Here is a 15,263-nt window from a genome sequence, read left to right on the forward strand (position 1 = left end):
CACTCCTGGGAGCGAGAAAATGCAGACCATACTTTTCCGGGAAGAGGGAAGTGCGTCTCAACCGGGGAACGGAGGAACTACCAGTGGGGTTTCCTGTAACTGTGCTGCTCTTGTCTGCATCTACATTTGGGGGCGGCTTCTGCCCAGGGGAGTGTGCATCTCCTCCTAACGATAACCCAGCTCGGGAAGAGAAACTTCAGTGTGGGCCGGGGTTCAAGGCGCGGAGATCTTGAGTGCAGCGCGGGCGCGGGATCCCCAGGAACCCCCTGCTAGAGACCGCCGCACGCGCGGGCCCGGCGTTGGTTGTTTTGGCTACGGCGCGGCGCGGCGCGGCGCTGGCAACCCCGCGGCCCCTCCCCTGGGTGCGCGCGCAACCTGGGCGCCATGGCGGCGGCGGCGGCGGCGGCGGCGGCGGCAGGCCGGCGGTTTGAGGCTGTGAGTCCGCAGTGGGCGCCGCCTCAGCACGACCCGGCCGGGGCAGCGGCGGGGCTGGGCGACTGTGAGGACACACCGGTCCGGCCGCTGTGCAACCCCCGCGGCATCTGCTCGCGCGCTTACTTCCTGGTGCTGATGGTGTTCGTGCACCTGTACCTGGGCAACGTGCTGGCGCTGCTGCTCTTCGTACACTACAGCAACGGCGACGACAGCAGCGACCCCGGGCCCCAGCGCCGGGCCCAGGGCCCCGGGCCCGCGCCAACCTTAGCTCCCCTCACGCGGCTGGAGGGCATCAAGGTGAGGCCCCCGCCGCGGCGCGCTCCAGGCCCTGCACCGCCGAGCCCGAGACGGCCGGCAGTCAGCCCGGGGCTCCACGCTGCTCCCTGCGCCGTCCCGGCCTGCCGCGCGCACCCCCTCACTCGCCCGCCGCCGCCTCCCACCGGGCCGGGGCGCCTTTTCCTTTCTCGCACGTAGGGGCCTGGCGCCCGAGCTGCCCGCTGTGCCGCTTTCCCTTAGGTGGGGTATGAGCGCAAGGTCCAGCTGGTCGCCGACAGGGATCACTTCATCCGAACCCTCAGCCTCAAGCCGCTGCTCTTCGGTAAGTTCGCTGGGCACCCCCAGGAAGGGTCAGGGGCTACGATTTGGTGGCTGCCTTGAGGCTCATTTGACCACGTGACTTCTGTTTTGAAAATGGCTGCTTCAAAGTAGCCCTTTCTTTTCCACCCAGAGGTTGCCCTAAGTGAGGTACCCGCCCCCATCTCCAATATAGGGTGACAGGCTGACCTTTCCACACTCCCCTCTGTGACCCCTACCCTCTGCAGCTGATCCTTCCATCACAGGGCTGGGCAATGTGATCTAGAAGCTAGTGTCTAGACATTTCATTGAAACTGTCTTTGGACGCTCCCTGCCATGGTTAATTCTGTCACATTCTAGAATGGGGGGAGGGTCGGACAGACTGATAACCAGGTCCTAGCTGATCTCAGGGCCTGTGAGGGGAAATTCCACTCCCAAAGTGGGTCTGATAAGAAGCAGGCTGTCCAAATGTGGATAAGCTGGTGCCCCCAAACCTGCCCCACAAGGGCACCAGCCTTTGCTACCAGCACTCTGGGATTCTTCTTAGGATGGAGTTTTGTGTTCAGCCATTACAGTAGGCAGAGCCTTCCAGGGTGACCTCATTTGGAACCAGCCTCATAGCTCACATTTTCTGAGCTCTTGTTATGTGCTAGACTTCATGTGATCGTTCCATTTAATTCTCACAACCCCTCTATGAGGTGGGTGTAGATCCCACTGTCAGGCTAGTGGGTGAGAAAGTGAGGCACAGAGAGCCCCCGTTGCTTGGCCAGGCTCACACAGCTATTTCAGGGTGAAGCTAGGATTAGAACAAGGCAGCCTTTCTCTACAGCCTGCACTCTAAAGCCAACGCGCTAGTTGTGAAGACCCTGAAGTCCTTCAAAGACTACCAGTACCAACAATATGGGGGTCCCCAGACTCATGACCTTGCCCAGGATAGGTTTTCCCACCCCAGTCCTGGGTACCCAGCCTCAGTGACACACTTACCTGCAGACCTGAGGTGTTCCTGGGTGCTGGGGGATGGAAGGGGTAAGGGGCTTTCAGGAGGGGACTGGGAACCAAAGCAGAGCATCTGAGTGCATGCTGTTAACTGTAGGGCGGAGGGCCCTGGTTGGGGATTATGCCTAGACCTGTGAGAATGATTTCACATAGGTCAGGATGTCAGTCCTGTTGTGGGAAGGCACTAAAAGATTATTATTATTATTGCATAATGTTGAAGTCTGAGCAAAGCACTAGTTCAGGTGCTGGGAATACAGAACTGGACAAAATAGGAAAACAAAAAACACCTGAAGCTGACAGTCGAATGAGGTTACAGACAAATAAACACACATGGTGTGTCAGATGGTGATAAGTGATCACAGACAAGTAAGGCAGAATTTCAACGGGGGTTGAAACTGAGTAAGGTGGTCAGGGTGGGCTTCCCTGAAAAGGATATTTGAGCAAAGACCCGCAGGAGCTGTGGGATGAAGCCAGGTGGCTGTCAAGGAACAGGTGATCCAGGCAAGGGAACAACTGTCCCCATTACTACTCCACTGTTCTGAGACGGACACATTGAGGTGGGTGTACTTTCTCTCATCAGCCTTTTTTGGACCCGTATATACTTAATTCAGACATATGTTAGGTTAAGTGAGCCATGAGGCATAACCCCTAACCCTAACCCCCTAACATGCAGCTTGTTGCGTCAAAGTCCTACAAAGCAGAGAATGAGAAACCCAGACCCGAAGTCACCAAGAGTACATTATGGGAAGCAGAAGAGATTTGACAAAAGGTAAACTGATTCTGGTTAAGCCATCAGATGGGTTTCTGTTTGTGCAGGTAAATTACAAAGGGCATGATTAGGAGAACTGGGCAGTTGCAGCAAGACCTTCCTGCTTGTTGTTCTCATTTCCTCCAAAACTCTTACACTACCTTTGAGTCTGTTGGTGAAAGATGTCCCAGGTTTTACTCAGAAAGTCCTGGGGCTTGCTGCTTGGTGAAATGAGGTGAGACAAATGAGGAAGAGGTCAGTGATTATAAGAAGTCCAGTTGTGAGACAGGCTAACCACAGGGGAGAGGGTGTCTAAGGAGGGGCAGTTCCTGAATGTAGTGTTGGATGAATCCAGAGAAGGAAGCCTCACGCCAAGAAGGAGCAGTGTCTGTCTGTTTTTCTGTGCCTGCCTGTCCATCCACCTACTGTCGCCCTAAAGAGGCAGGCAGGGCCCAAGGAGAATGGGCCCGCTATGGGCTCTGCCACCTTGCCCTACTGTGACCCACCATCGGGGACCCAAGATGCCAGGGCTCAAGGGGTAGGTGTTCAGGGTGTCAGCTGGGGCAAGGGGACTGGGTTTTACCCTAGGGTGCCTCCATCTCTGTGGAAGGGAACCCCACCACTTCACAGGGAAATCCGCACGTAACCTTCAGCCTCTCCCTTTGGGGGAAATTTCCTGTTTCCCACCTTTGTTCCTAGAGACATTTGGTAAGTGGGACCTGGGCCACAAAAGCCCCCACCCTGAGTTCCTGGCGGGTACCTGCTTGACTGTGGTAGGCATTTCCCAAGGATTTGGACCGTTGTCCTATTCAGTTCAGAAGGGAGGTGTTCCAGTCCTGACTCACTGTCGCCTCTCTAGGGACATTGCTTTCTCTCATGTGGCTCACTTCTCCCTCCACCTCACACTCATTCTGTATTTAAACAGCAGATCAGATCTCATCACTCCCTTTCTTAAAGGCCTCCATGATTTCCCATTCCACTTCTACGTCTCATTTGGTGCCCCAGGGCCCTCTCACCTCTCAGACCTCATCTCCCACCACCCTTCCCTCACTCACCCCCTGTTGATTCTCAGACACCAAGCTCCTTGCTGCCTTGGCGCCTTTTTTTTTTTTTTTAGTTAATTTATTTATTTTTGGCTGTGTTGGGTCTTCGTTGCTGCGTGTGGGCTTTCTCTAGTTGTGGCGAGCGGGGGCTACCCCTCGGGGTGCACGGGCTTCTCATTGCGGTGGCCTCTCGCTGCGGAGCACGGGCTCTAGGCGCGTGGGCTTCAGTAGTTGCAGCACGCGGGCTCAGTCATTGTGGCTTGCAGGCTCAGTAGTTGTGGCACACGGGCCCAGTTGCTCCGCGGCATGTGGCATCCTCCCGGACCAGGGCTCAAACCCGTGTCCCCTGCATTGGCAGGCGGACTCTTAACCACTGCGCCATCAGGGAAGTCCTGCCTTGGCGCCTTTGTATGCACAGTTCCCTCCACCAGAAGGCTCAGACTTGGCTCTCACCGAGGGTGCCTTCCCCCGCATCAGGCCTCTGCTCAGACCTCCCCTCCTCAGAGACCTCTCTCCACCTCAGACTGGTCTTAAGAGGTTTCCAGGCTCTCTGTTGCGTCAGCCTGCTTGGTTTTCTTCTCAGCGCTTAGCATCATTGGAAACTATCTTCTGTATTTATTTGGCAGTTGTGTCTTTGCCCCTAAAGTTTAGCTGCATGTGTGGGAGGCCTGATTTGATATGGCTGTGTGTCCAGCGGCCAGAGTCTACTGCTGACCATTATTGGCCAGCTGAAGGGGTTTACTAGATACTCTCAGCCAGTCCAGCACCTGTCTTTTTGTGCAGAGTGGCCTCCACCATCACTCTGGGCAGGTGCCTCCTGATTTGGCACCCTCTTCAGGAGTAGCAGGAGGCACTTCCAGTGGGCCAGCAAGAGTTTTGAGTTTTAGTCCACTTGCTTAACTATTTAAGGTAAATGAGTAATTGATACCAGTACACAAAACAATGTATGTTAAAACCATAACTGCTTTATTATAGAATTTCCAGACCTATTCTTTTTCAGCTTAAAAAAAAACAATAAAGCAGTTACATAAGACCACTGTGCTCTCTTGACAAACACTGGAAGTGCAGAAGTAGGGAAAGAATTGTAGTATGCATATTAGGTCAGGTTTGTAAGCAGCTTAATGCAGTTTTCTGTATGAATCCCCCTGCTGTTCCACAGGCCCGCTGCTTGGCAGAACTGTGGACTCAGTAAAGGTCAGGAAGATATAATTGAGTCTGTCTGGGGCTTGACGAGCAGCATAGTGCCTGGGTGAGCATAGCCTGAGGCTTTGTGCCTGCCCTGAGGCTCAGCTTGGGATGCTGGGGCTTGTGGGCAGGAGCAGGGCATCAGCCAGGCTGGCATCCCAGGTCTGGGAAGTTCAGAAAGGTAGTCTTGCCTGCCCAGCACACAAGGCTAGCTGCCTTTTTCCAGGAGAAAGGACCACAGAAGTGGACTTCTGCCCTGCTCGTGCTGGTCCTGGGTGAGCCTTGGAGTTACTCTGGACTCTGGTCTGCAAATATCCATGGAGGGCAGCAGAAAGAGGGTTTTATGTGTGTCCAGGGGAGCACATGGTTTGCGTGGCCACTGCAGAGGCTGTGGCTATAAAGTCCCAGGCTCTCCCCACCTGGGTTGACTCTATTCTGGGCACTGGTGATGATGCCACCTGCGCATGGCCAGCTGCAGATTTCGGTGGCCCTGGCTCCAGCTATAGGCCGTGGTTACCAGCAGACGGTGACCCTGCACCTCCCCGCTGAGCACGTAGGTCCCAGCATGCCTTCTGCGCAGGAGGTTGTACACACACGTGGCATCCAGCTGCAGCCAGCGTCTCAGAGTAGGCGCCAGCTCCCCAGGGGGCAGTGGGCCTGCCTTCAGCACCTCTAGCTGTGAGTCCAGGTCGCAGTCTGAGGGTCCGGAGGATGACCCATTGCGCCAGGAGAGCCTAACCTTCACTGCTGAATGGGATCAGAGGGCCGCGATGATGAGCCTGGCCCCTCTGAGTATCCCCATCCTCCCCTCCACCTGGTAAACCAAACCCTCTTGTCTGATGCTCTGCTCTTGGAATCAGGGTCCTAGAGAAGGCCTGTCCTCCTGGGATGTTGTTTTTTTAGCAATTATTAAAAGAACTTATTTTTTAGTTCTAATCAGGCATAACGTTTGGGTATCCCCTCTTTCTTTTGTCTTAGCACCAAGCCAGGAGTTGTAATGAACCCACTTGTAAGGGGGTGTAACGGGTGCTGGGCACCAGGGGCTCACCAAAATCGCTAGCGCAGAGCGTGTCCAGGACCTCCTTGGACGAGCTGGTGTCCTGCAACTCACAGTCCCTGCAGCTGGCACGCGGCACTGGGGGGAGGAGCTGAGTGAGGCTCCCCCTGGGCCCCGGGTGGAGGAGGGGAGCCATCAGCAGGGGTTTCTCCCACTTTCCCCTTGTTCTTTACCCTTTTTGAGATGGATGGCCGCTGTGGGTTGTCCCTCTTCTTTCCCACCAGAGAGACCCAGTTACCTGATCCCCGAGAGCTGTGATTTGAAAGGGTGGGGTGCAGCCTGTGGGGCTGAGAAAGGCTTAGACCAGCCTAGAAGCTGTGCAGAGACTCACGTGGGTGGCTCGGGCGGGAGCCGTTGGAGATGGCAGCCACGCAGAGGCCGTGGCTGGCGGGGAAGCGTCCGCAGTGCAGGATGGCTGGCCAGGGGTAGCCGTAGCAGGCCATGATGGGGGCGCAGCTGGCCTGCATGGCCTCGCACAGGCTGCGGCACGGGTAGATGACCCTGCAGGGCAGGGAAAGGGTCAGGGGCAGCGGGTGCTCAGGGCCAGGGTTCCTGGATTCCAGGCTGGGGCCTCTGGGTGCTCCTAGCTCGAGGCCTGGCCAGAAACCCCACGGTTGCTGGGCAACGACACCCTGGTCACCTAGCAACAGCCCTGCAGCTGGGCTTCTTGCTCCTTTGCTTGCTGAAATCTTAGCCCTCAGCCCTGCGTCTCCCAGCCCTTCTGTCTTGTATCCCCAGCCCCACCCCTGCCCTGGCCCAGGCTGCTTTCTACCTTTCCAGTGCACCTCCCCCTGCAGCTCCGGTGGATGCCTCGTGCCTGGCAGAGGGCTGTGGGAGGGGCCCTGTACTCTGGGCCTTCACTCCCCATCTTGGAGGGAGAAAGCAGGGCCCTCCCTCTTGTCCTGAAAGGCCTGCAGGACACTGCAGTTTCTAGCCAGGACTGGGGTTGGCCAAGAGCAAAGGGGCCCGATCCTCAGTTTCTGAAAGAGCCCATTCTTGCTGCTACAGGCATGGTCACCCTGAGGCTCTAGGAAGGGCCCTGGCTCTGCAAAGAAGAAACTGAGGGAGCTGTTGTTCACGGGGTAGGTTAGGCTGGGGAAGAGGAATCAGCCTTGCAATCTCTGGACTCTGAGAGAAAAAGCCACCAGATGAGCCGTGGCTCCATCTCTGGCCAGGATCCTTTGGGCAGACAGAGTTGCCACACCTCAGTGGAGAGGGGTTCTCAGCCCCTAGCCTAGAGCAGGCTGCTCACTTGCCCTACCTTGACATTTAAGAGCCCTTGTTGATTTGTGGATCCAAACCAAGGGTGCGCACCATTGATAGTCCCCTGCCTATGTCTCCTGTGTCCCATGGGCATCTGCGCTCTCTGCCAGCAACACCCTGACAAAACAATCCTTCATCCTCCTGTCACTGATAGGTACGCAGCAATGATTAGTGAAGAGCTTCCAGAGCAGGCCCTGGCTGAGGAGAGCCCCCCCACCCTTACCTGGGAGCCCCTGCCCTACCTGTCGAGGCACACCGGGGCAAAGAGGGAGCAGAGGAAGGGGCGTGCATCAGGGTGGCACTCCCTGGCCAGCAGGGGCAGCCAGCTGACTGACTGCTGGATGGCCTCGGCTGCTGTGTCATGGTCCAGCAAGTTGGGTAGCCGCATCTCTGTGTAGCCAATGTCGTGGCACAGTGCCATGGCTTGGGGAATGGGTATGCACCGCGTGGGGCCCCAGGGAGCCCCTGCCCCGACGTCACCCGACAGCACCACCAGTGCCACCAGCAGCCACAGCCCTTGATCCATCACCTGCTTTCTCTGCCTTGGTCTCAGTGGACTGAGGTTGGGGGCTTTATAGGGCTATACCCACACCCCAGGAGCCAATGTTTGCCCAGCTCCCATGCGCTCAGACCCACCTGGTTAGGCCCCAGTGTGCTGGCCTGGGCTGTTTGCATTTGATTAGCACATGGCAGGGAGCTGTATAGAGGGTGGCATCTCCTTTGGGCCTGTGAATGACTGGTACCTAATAAACTGAAGAAACCTGGGCCTGTGCTTTCTTTTTCTGGTTTACTTTTCTTGTTTTTTTATCTTTTTAAACGATCAGGAGGTGACTGGTGATTAGCAATTTGGTCTAACCCATTGTCCAGCAGCGCTGACCCCCCAGTGGATGGCTCACACCCTTTCTGGGTTTGACAGGTTGAGGGGATCAGGCAGGCCGGAGGTGGGGGTGCGGTGGGGTGGCTTTTGTCCTGTCCTCAGTGTCGTCACATCTGGGTCACCTACCTGTGGAAGCTGAATCTGGCTGTGAGCATGGGTTCTGGAGTACAACAGCCTGTGTGGCCCTGGCCAAGTTGCTGATGTCTCTGTGCTTGGGGGCTCCTCAGGGAGAGGAAGGGTGAATTAATGGGGCCTGGTTTTCTAGGACGAGTATACGGATTACGGAGTTGATGACATGCTTAGGACAGGACACAGAGTCTGTGCTCCCTAAGTGTGATCTGCTGTGATTGCTATTAAAAACTGCTCCAATCCTGGCTCCTAGTGGCCATTTTCCTTCCTCTTGGCAATGACTGGAACTTCATGCTGAGAGAATAACCCAGAAAAGTGGCAGACCACTCTGCAGGAGTTCTGAGGGGTCACGGTGGTGGCATGGCCCTTCCTCCAGTCAGTTCCTGTGTGGGCCTCTTGTGCCCCGTCAAAGGAAGTCCTCTCTCCCAGGAACAAGAGAATGAAGCAAGGCCCAGGCTCCAGCCCTGGAAGTGCCTGGAGTCACTAGGATGTGGGCTCGCCAGGTGTGAGCTTCGCGTTCCAGCTCCACTGAGCTGCTTGTGGAGCTGGTGTGGGGTCATCCAGCCACTGGAGCTAAGCCCCAGGCCTGACTGGCCTTTACTTGGGCTTAGAGGCATGGAGTAGGCGTTCAGTGTACGTTTGTTCCCAAAGCAAAGGACACTAGGGCATCTTCTCAGAGCATCTGCTAAAAACCTGAGTGACCCCCACTGACCTCCCAGCGCTGGGCAACTCAGTAGTGGACGGATGACCAGCACCCACTTGTGCAGGAGAATGGAGGGCAAGGCCTAGAATGCTGGATGTATTCACTTTGTTTTAATTTGAACAATGCTGAAAAGCAATAATGAAAGCAAAAACCTGCCAACATCCCCTCGCCCTTTTAAAATATATACCCAGTAAGGAGTGGAGGTCAACTCTCCACCCCTCAGGTCCACCCTCTGGCCTTTGGTCCCACTCCAAGGTGGGTTAGCCCATCCCCAGCTTTGCTCTGGCTCACCTCCCAGGACTCCCCTGGAAATTGTGTGCTCTCAGCGTCAAAAAGAGAGGCCCCATGTTCCAAACGCTGGCTAACCTTTGCAGGACAACTTGACCTTGGGGTCACAGCCCAGAGCAGATGTAAAGGGGTGTGTGAAGTCCTCCTGACTTGGTGACCAGCAGGGGACAGGGACTACCCCAAGCACCCTGCAGAGAGGAAGGTATTTATTTGGTGCATCAGCGTCCTGGCCCGGTCCTTGGCCTTACCCGCCTCCCTCTTCTGGCAGAAATCCCTGGCTTCCTGAGTGATGAGGAGTGTCGGCTCATCATCCACCTGGCACAGATGAAGGGGTTACAACGCAGCCAGATCCTGCCCACCGAAGAGTATGAGGAAGCAATGGGCACAATGCAAATCAGCCAGCTGGACCTCTTCCAGCTGCTGGACCAAAACCATGATGGTCGCCTGCAGCTCCATGAGGTTGGGATCCTGGGGCCTGGAGTAGGCACCAGGGTGGGAATGCTCAAAATTGTTTCTGGTGGCCAGGTCACTTGTGCTGCTCAGCCTTGGCCCCAAGAGTCAGATGCCACCTCAGATCAACTTGAGCATGCCCAGGGTCCACCTTCCTTCCTAGAGAGCCCCTTGCTGCCCTGGGAACCCCAGAGGATGGCAGGAGAATCTACCTGGAGGTGATGGCATTTATTGCCACAGTTCCCAGGTGGTGTGCTGTCTGTGGTCTGGATTCCTTGCTGCCGTTGCTGGGAGCCCCACAGAATTCATGGTGGATGGAGTGGCAGCTCAGAGGAAGCCAGAAGTCTGCATCTCTCTCTGCATGCCCCTCACACCCAGGCTTCTGAGAGAGGTCTTGGTGGGGTGCAGGGTCCCTTCCCTATACAGAGTGCCTCACTGAGCCCGATCTTCCTAAGGGACCTGGTGGTCATTCACTGGCCAGGCCTCCCCATGGTGCCTCTTCCTTTTTTGCACGCAGGCCCTGGCCTCCCCCACCTCACCTGGGGTATCTGGTTGGGACACAGGCCTGTCCTTCGCTCTGCCTCCAATAGGCTGACAGTGCTCCCCGTGGAAGCCACAGTCCCACTAGGGCTAAGAATGGTCATGGCCCACAGGTCTTTAGACTGTCTTTCTGGCCTCCTCCCCAGATGCCTCTAGACCTCTCTGCCTACCCTCACTTCAGCTCAGGGAACTTGGGCTCTGTCCTTTGTCCTCACCCATGCCCTATCACCTGAACCCTCAGCCCTACAGAAGGAACTAGGCAGCTGTCTGTGCTCTGGTGACTCTCCATCACTGGGGCCACTCCACTGAGGCACCATCTTGTGCTTTAGGTCCTGGCCCAGACTCGCCTGGGAAATGGACGGTGGATGACTCCAGAGAACATTCAGGAGATGTACTCTGCGATCAAGGCTGACCCTGATGGTGATGGTGAGCTCATACCTTGCCACAGTTCTGTCGCTGTGAGCCTCCTGCCCCCCAAGCCAGGTAGCCTCTATGCTCAGCTTCTAGAGTAGCCAGAGATGAGGAGGTGAGGATCCATCCTTGCCCTTACCCCTGGGAAGTAGGCAGGAGCTAGACTCTCCCATTCCCTTTGGTGACAGTCTAGAGGGCAGTTCTTGGAGGCTCTTTTGACCTCACCAGGCAGCATCTGGGGTACAGGAGGTATGGTTGCTGGCTGGCAGAGGGCAGAGTGGTACAGCGGGAGCAAAGGAACAGTGAGGTCAGCTTGGCATCTGCTTCTCTCCAGCCAGGCACACGGTCTGCCCCAGCAGTCGGCCTCTCTGATCTAACCAAGGTCCCCCTTGCCTTTCTCTTGCCCACCTGGAGTCATGCTAACTGCTGGGGGTCATGTGGGCAGGAGTGCTGTCCTGTAAGCACCCTCACCTTTGGTAATAACCCCCAGGAAGTTTCTGAGGTGTAGTCATTACCCTCATGCCCAAGTTCTGGACCAGTTGAGGAAATAGGACTTGGAAGAATGGCTTTGTGGCTGGTGAACCCACAGTGAAGAATCTGACTGGGACCTGTGGCTGGAGGGGCATCATGCTGCTACTGCCCCTATGTGCAGAGCTTGTGACAGACTCACAGCCCTTGAGTGCCCCCAACCTCAGAGAAGTCTGGGCCAAAGCATGGAAGTGTGTCAGTTGGGTCAGCCAGGATAACATGTAGCAAAGACACCAGCTATTCTTCCAGAACCCTAAGAGGATACACCCCAGCTTTGTGGGTTGAGCAGGAACAGGGGAGAGTGTTCTCATTTGGGAGAGTGGCCTGGCTTTCTCTGCTGAGGTAGACTGGTTTACCCAGCGGGCAGGACTGGCCAGGTGTATTCCACCCAGGATGAGACCCGAGATCACGAGGGAATTCCTGGGGACCGATCCCAGCTTACACCCTACAGTGTGAAAGGCCCTGGACAAAACCCAACACTGAATGATCTCTTTCTTCACCCTCTACAGGACCAGAGGGTGGCCATCATGCTCTACAGAGCCAGGCTGGAGGGCCAAGGGCAGTCCTTGCTTGGCCTAGGGTCCTGGCCATATGGCTTAAGCTTCCTTTGGAGACCCTGCTCTCTGGCCTAATAGGGGTTGGGCTTCATCCTTTTGGGGGCCAAATCAGGGCTTAAACTGAGGAAATGAGCTTCTCTGGGTCTTCCTGTAGGGCCTAATGTGACAGAAACCAACTTCATCTGACCCGAGTCCAGGTTGAGGGACAGGTGCACATGGCCCCCCAGTGCCTGAGGCCAGGGGTAGGTAGGAAGGTGCAGCCTCCCCACTATGCCCTCCCCACATGGGCTTGGTGGGCATTAATGGTGGGTGCCCTGTGCAGGAGTGCTGAGCCGGCAGGAGTTCTCCAGCATGGACCTTCGTGACTTTCACAAGTATATGAGGAGCCACAAGGCAGAGTCCAGCCAGCTGGTGCGGAACAGCCACCACACGTGGCTCTACCAGGGCGAAGGTGCCCACCACGTTATGCGCACCATCCGCCAGAGGTGAGCACCTGAGGCTGTCCTCCCTGGTGCAGGGCCCCCACAGAAGTCCTTGGCTGAGACCGAGAAAACGGAATTGATTAGCCAACTCAGGATTAAGTTCCACTTGTTAGACCAGGATTGGGACTCATTTGGAGACAGACAATTAACAAAAGCAAATTAGCCCTGATTGTGGGAAACAGTAGACGTTTGGGATTAGAAACAGAGTGAATGTTTGTTTTCTGCTAATTAGAGAAGTGATCTCTTATCTCTGTCCACAGGACCCCCTGCCCCTGAGCAGCCAGGGGTTTTAGATAAACAGCCTCCTTCCTGGGGGGAGTGTCTCCCCCTTCCCCAACTTAATGAAGATTTCATCTTTCCCACCCAGTGATGTCTCTGGCATCCAGGGAGAAGGGCTCATCATGAGTAACCCCTTCCTGCTCTTACAGGGCCAGTCTGGGGTGGCTTAAGGAGCTTTCAGGGGAAATAGGGGCAGAGTTTGTGGCAGGCCCAGGGTCCACCCTGCCAGCTCCCTCAGGGTGCCACCTGGCATGGGGCTGCCCAGCTGAATGCCTGCTGCCCACCAGGGTACTGCGCCTCACCCGCCTGTCACCTGAGATCGTGGAGCTCAGCGAGCCGCTGCAGGTCGTGCGGTATGGTGAGGGAGGCCACTACCATGCCCATGTGGACAGCGGGCCTGTGTACCCAGAGACCATCTGCTCCCATACCAAGCTGGTAGCCAATGAGTCTGTACCCTTCGAGACCTCCTGCCGGCAAGTACCTCCCACCTGGGGGCTGCCTTCAACTCCCAGACCAGGCACCCCGATGACACAAGCACAGCCATGCCCTGTGGGCGTGCCCCTTGGTATGGGGCCAGGAGAGTGCTGGGCCATCCTGGTCGAGGATACCCCCATCTCTCCCCTCAGGATGTTTATCAAGTGGCCCAAAAGGGGTGGTCATCTTGTCTCAGTGGCCAGACTGAGGTACCCACAGACACTGAAACCCGCCCCCAGAGCTCTCAGGCAAGGGGCAAGTTTGGACCCCTGATTCTTTCCGCTCCCTCCCTGGTTGTTGATCCTGCCGGCACTGCTGGAGACCTCAGCTTCTCCCTTTGAAGCTATGTCCCCCTCCCTTGCCAAGGCATGGTGGCAGGTCTCTCCTCTTCATGTGGCTGCTCTGGCTCAGCCCCTTCTAGTCACAACCAGCCCTCTGCATGATCTTACTGCTTCTGCTAGCCTACCTTTCCCAGCTGGCCCTTGGTCAGGACCATGTAATTCAGCTAAGTGCACCTGTGATCTTGGCCATAAAAAGACATTGTGACTGACAGAAAGAGACTGGGTTTGTGGGAAGAAGAATGGGCTAGGGACATCTTGGTACTGACCTGCCCTGTTGTCACTGATCCCAGCCTGCCCCTCTGGCCCTTGGGGACCTGGGCAGCTTATCCTGCCCACAGGTAAGCCCCTGGGAAGTATCCACAGCTGGGAACCTGCTCAACAGCCCCCCTGCCTTACAGCTACATGACAGTGCTGTTTTATTTGAACAACGTCACCGGTGGGGGCGAGACTGTCTTTCCTGTAGCAGACAACAGAACCTATGACGAAATGGTAAGGGCCAACCGGGCTGTTACTCTGGTGGGATGGCAGGGCCTTGGGCAAACAGTACATACCCCTCCAGACCTGGGATGAGGCCTGAACAGTCCCCTGGGGACATCTGACTGGTTTCCCTCTGGCCACCTTTGACTGCCTGTCCTTAGGCTCCTGGCCATACAGTCAGGGCAGCTTGAAAACCCCACCACTCTGCTGCCCACAGAGTCTGATTCAGGATGATGTTGACCTCCGTGACACTCGGAGGCACTGTGACAAGGGGAACCTGCGTGTCAAGCCCCGCCAGGGCACAGCAGTCTTCTGGTACAACTACCTGCCTGATGGGCAAGGTGAGGACCTGTGGCCAGGCCAGGGCTGCCTTGAGGGAAGCTTCCCTTTACCCAGCCCTGATTGCCACCCTGGTGAGCTGTTTCTGGCTGCCCTTCAAATGGTTTTTTTGCCCCTAGTGCCTCCCAAAGACCATCCTCAGTGACTTCAGCAGCCTGCACCTGTGCAGCCTCCTGGGCTCTCTGGAACCCTGTCATTCCTTGATGCCCCAGCCTTCCAGCTGACTGGGTTGGGGACACGTGCACCTTGGTAGCCCAGACTGGGAAGGGCTGCAGACAGGCCTGGCAGCAAGAAAGCTGATTTCAGAGAGCCAGTGGTGTTGATAAGGCATTCGCTGGAGAAAGATGCTGAGCCCCCAAGGAGGCCTTGTGGCCAGATGTCTGCCACTGAAGGTGTGCACAGCTGGGCCTACCCTTGCCATGCACTTGGGCAATATGAGGACAAGCTCAGGTCAGCCCACAAGCTCAGCTCAGTCCAGCCTAGATTCCCTCTGGTCCCCTCCCTTGCTCACACCATCCTCCTCTCCTAGGTTGGGTGGGCGACGTGGACGACTACTCGCTGCACGGGGGCTGCCTGGTCACGCGCGGCACTAAGTGGATCGCCAACAACTGGATCAACGTGGACCCCAGCCGGGCGCGGCAGGCGCTGTTCCAGCAGGAGATGGCGCGCCTGGCCCGCGAAGGTGGCGCCGACTCGCAGACGGAGTGGGCCCTGGACCGGGCCTACCGCGACACTCGCGTGGAACTCTGAGGGGAGTGTCCGTCGCGGTGCCCAGCCGCAGGTCCTCTGCTGCCCGAGGTTGGGGGCCCTACTCCTGTCCAGCTGCAGGCCAAAGGCCTGGCCGATGTCTTGCCCCATCCCCACCTCCAGCCGCGATTAGGGCACAGTTCCTATATCCATGTTATTTATTGTGTACAGCCCCCTGCTTCCCAACAAATAAAACTACGCGGCTTGGAGCTGCAGGGCCGAGAACCTCGGAATAGGCTGTAGGCATAATGGGCGGGGCGGGGCGGGGCGCCGCGGCCGGGGGTATGCTGCGACGTCACGTGAGGGGGAGGGCGATTCGGCCCCGCCAATCCCAGCCTGAC

The 15,263-nt window shown here is 56.7% G+C and overlaps 1 protein-coding gene across 4 annotated transcripts; it reads left to right on the plus strand.

Annotated features, from left to right (window-relative positions):
• Nucleotides 1-26: 26 nt before the first annotated feature.
• P4HTM (prolyl 4-hydroxylase, transmembrane) lies at nt 27-15,147 on the plus strand. 4 transcript variants are annotated; one of them, XR_014250979.1, is made up of 10 exons: nt 27-732; nt 952-1,033; nt 9,566-9,756; nt 10,617-10,713; nt 12,106-12,268; nt 12,832-13,017; nt 13,758-13,848; nt 14,054-14,177; nt 14,295-14,625; nt 14,705-14,846. XR_014250979.1 is itself a non-coding variant. In XM_082413584.1 (9 exons), the coding sequence occupies exons 1-9, from the start codon at nt 385-387 to the stop codon at nt 14,923-14,925; spliced, it is 1,503 nt and encodes a 500-aa protein (XP_082269710.1). In that variant the 5' UTR covers nt 35-384; the 3' UTR covers nt 14,926-15,147. The 4 variants fall into 4 exon arrangements, 2 of the variants coding, with proteins under 2 accessions (XP_082269709.1, XP_082269710.1); XR_014250980.1 differs by having other exon boundaries at nt 14,295-14,567; XM_082413584.1 differs by lacking the exon at nt 14,295-14,625 and having other exon boundaries at nt 35-732; nt 14,705-15,147.
• Nucleotides 15,148-15,263: the final 116 nt, after the last annotated feature.

The sequence above is a fragment of the Balaenoptera physalus genome (assembly GCF_965194825.1).
Source record: "Balaenoptera physalus genome assembly, chromosome: 11".
NCBI lineage: Eukaryota > Metazoa > Chordata > Mammalia > Artiodactyla > Balaenopteridae > Balaenoptera > Balaenoptera physalus.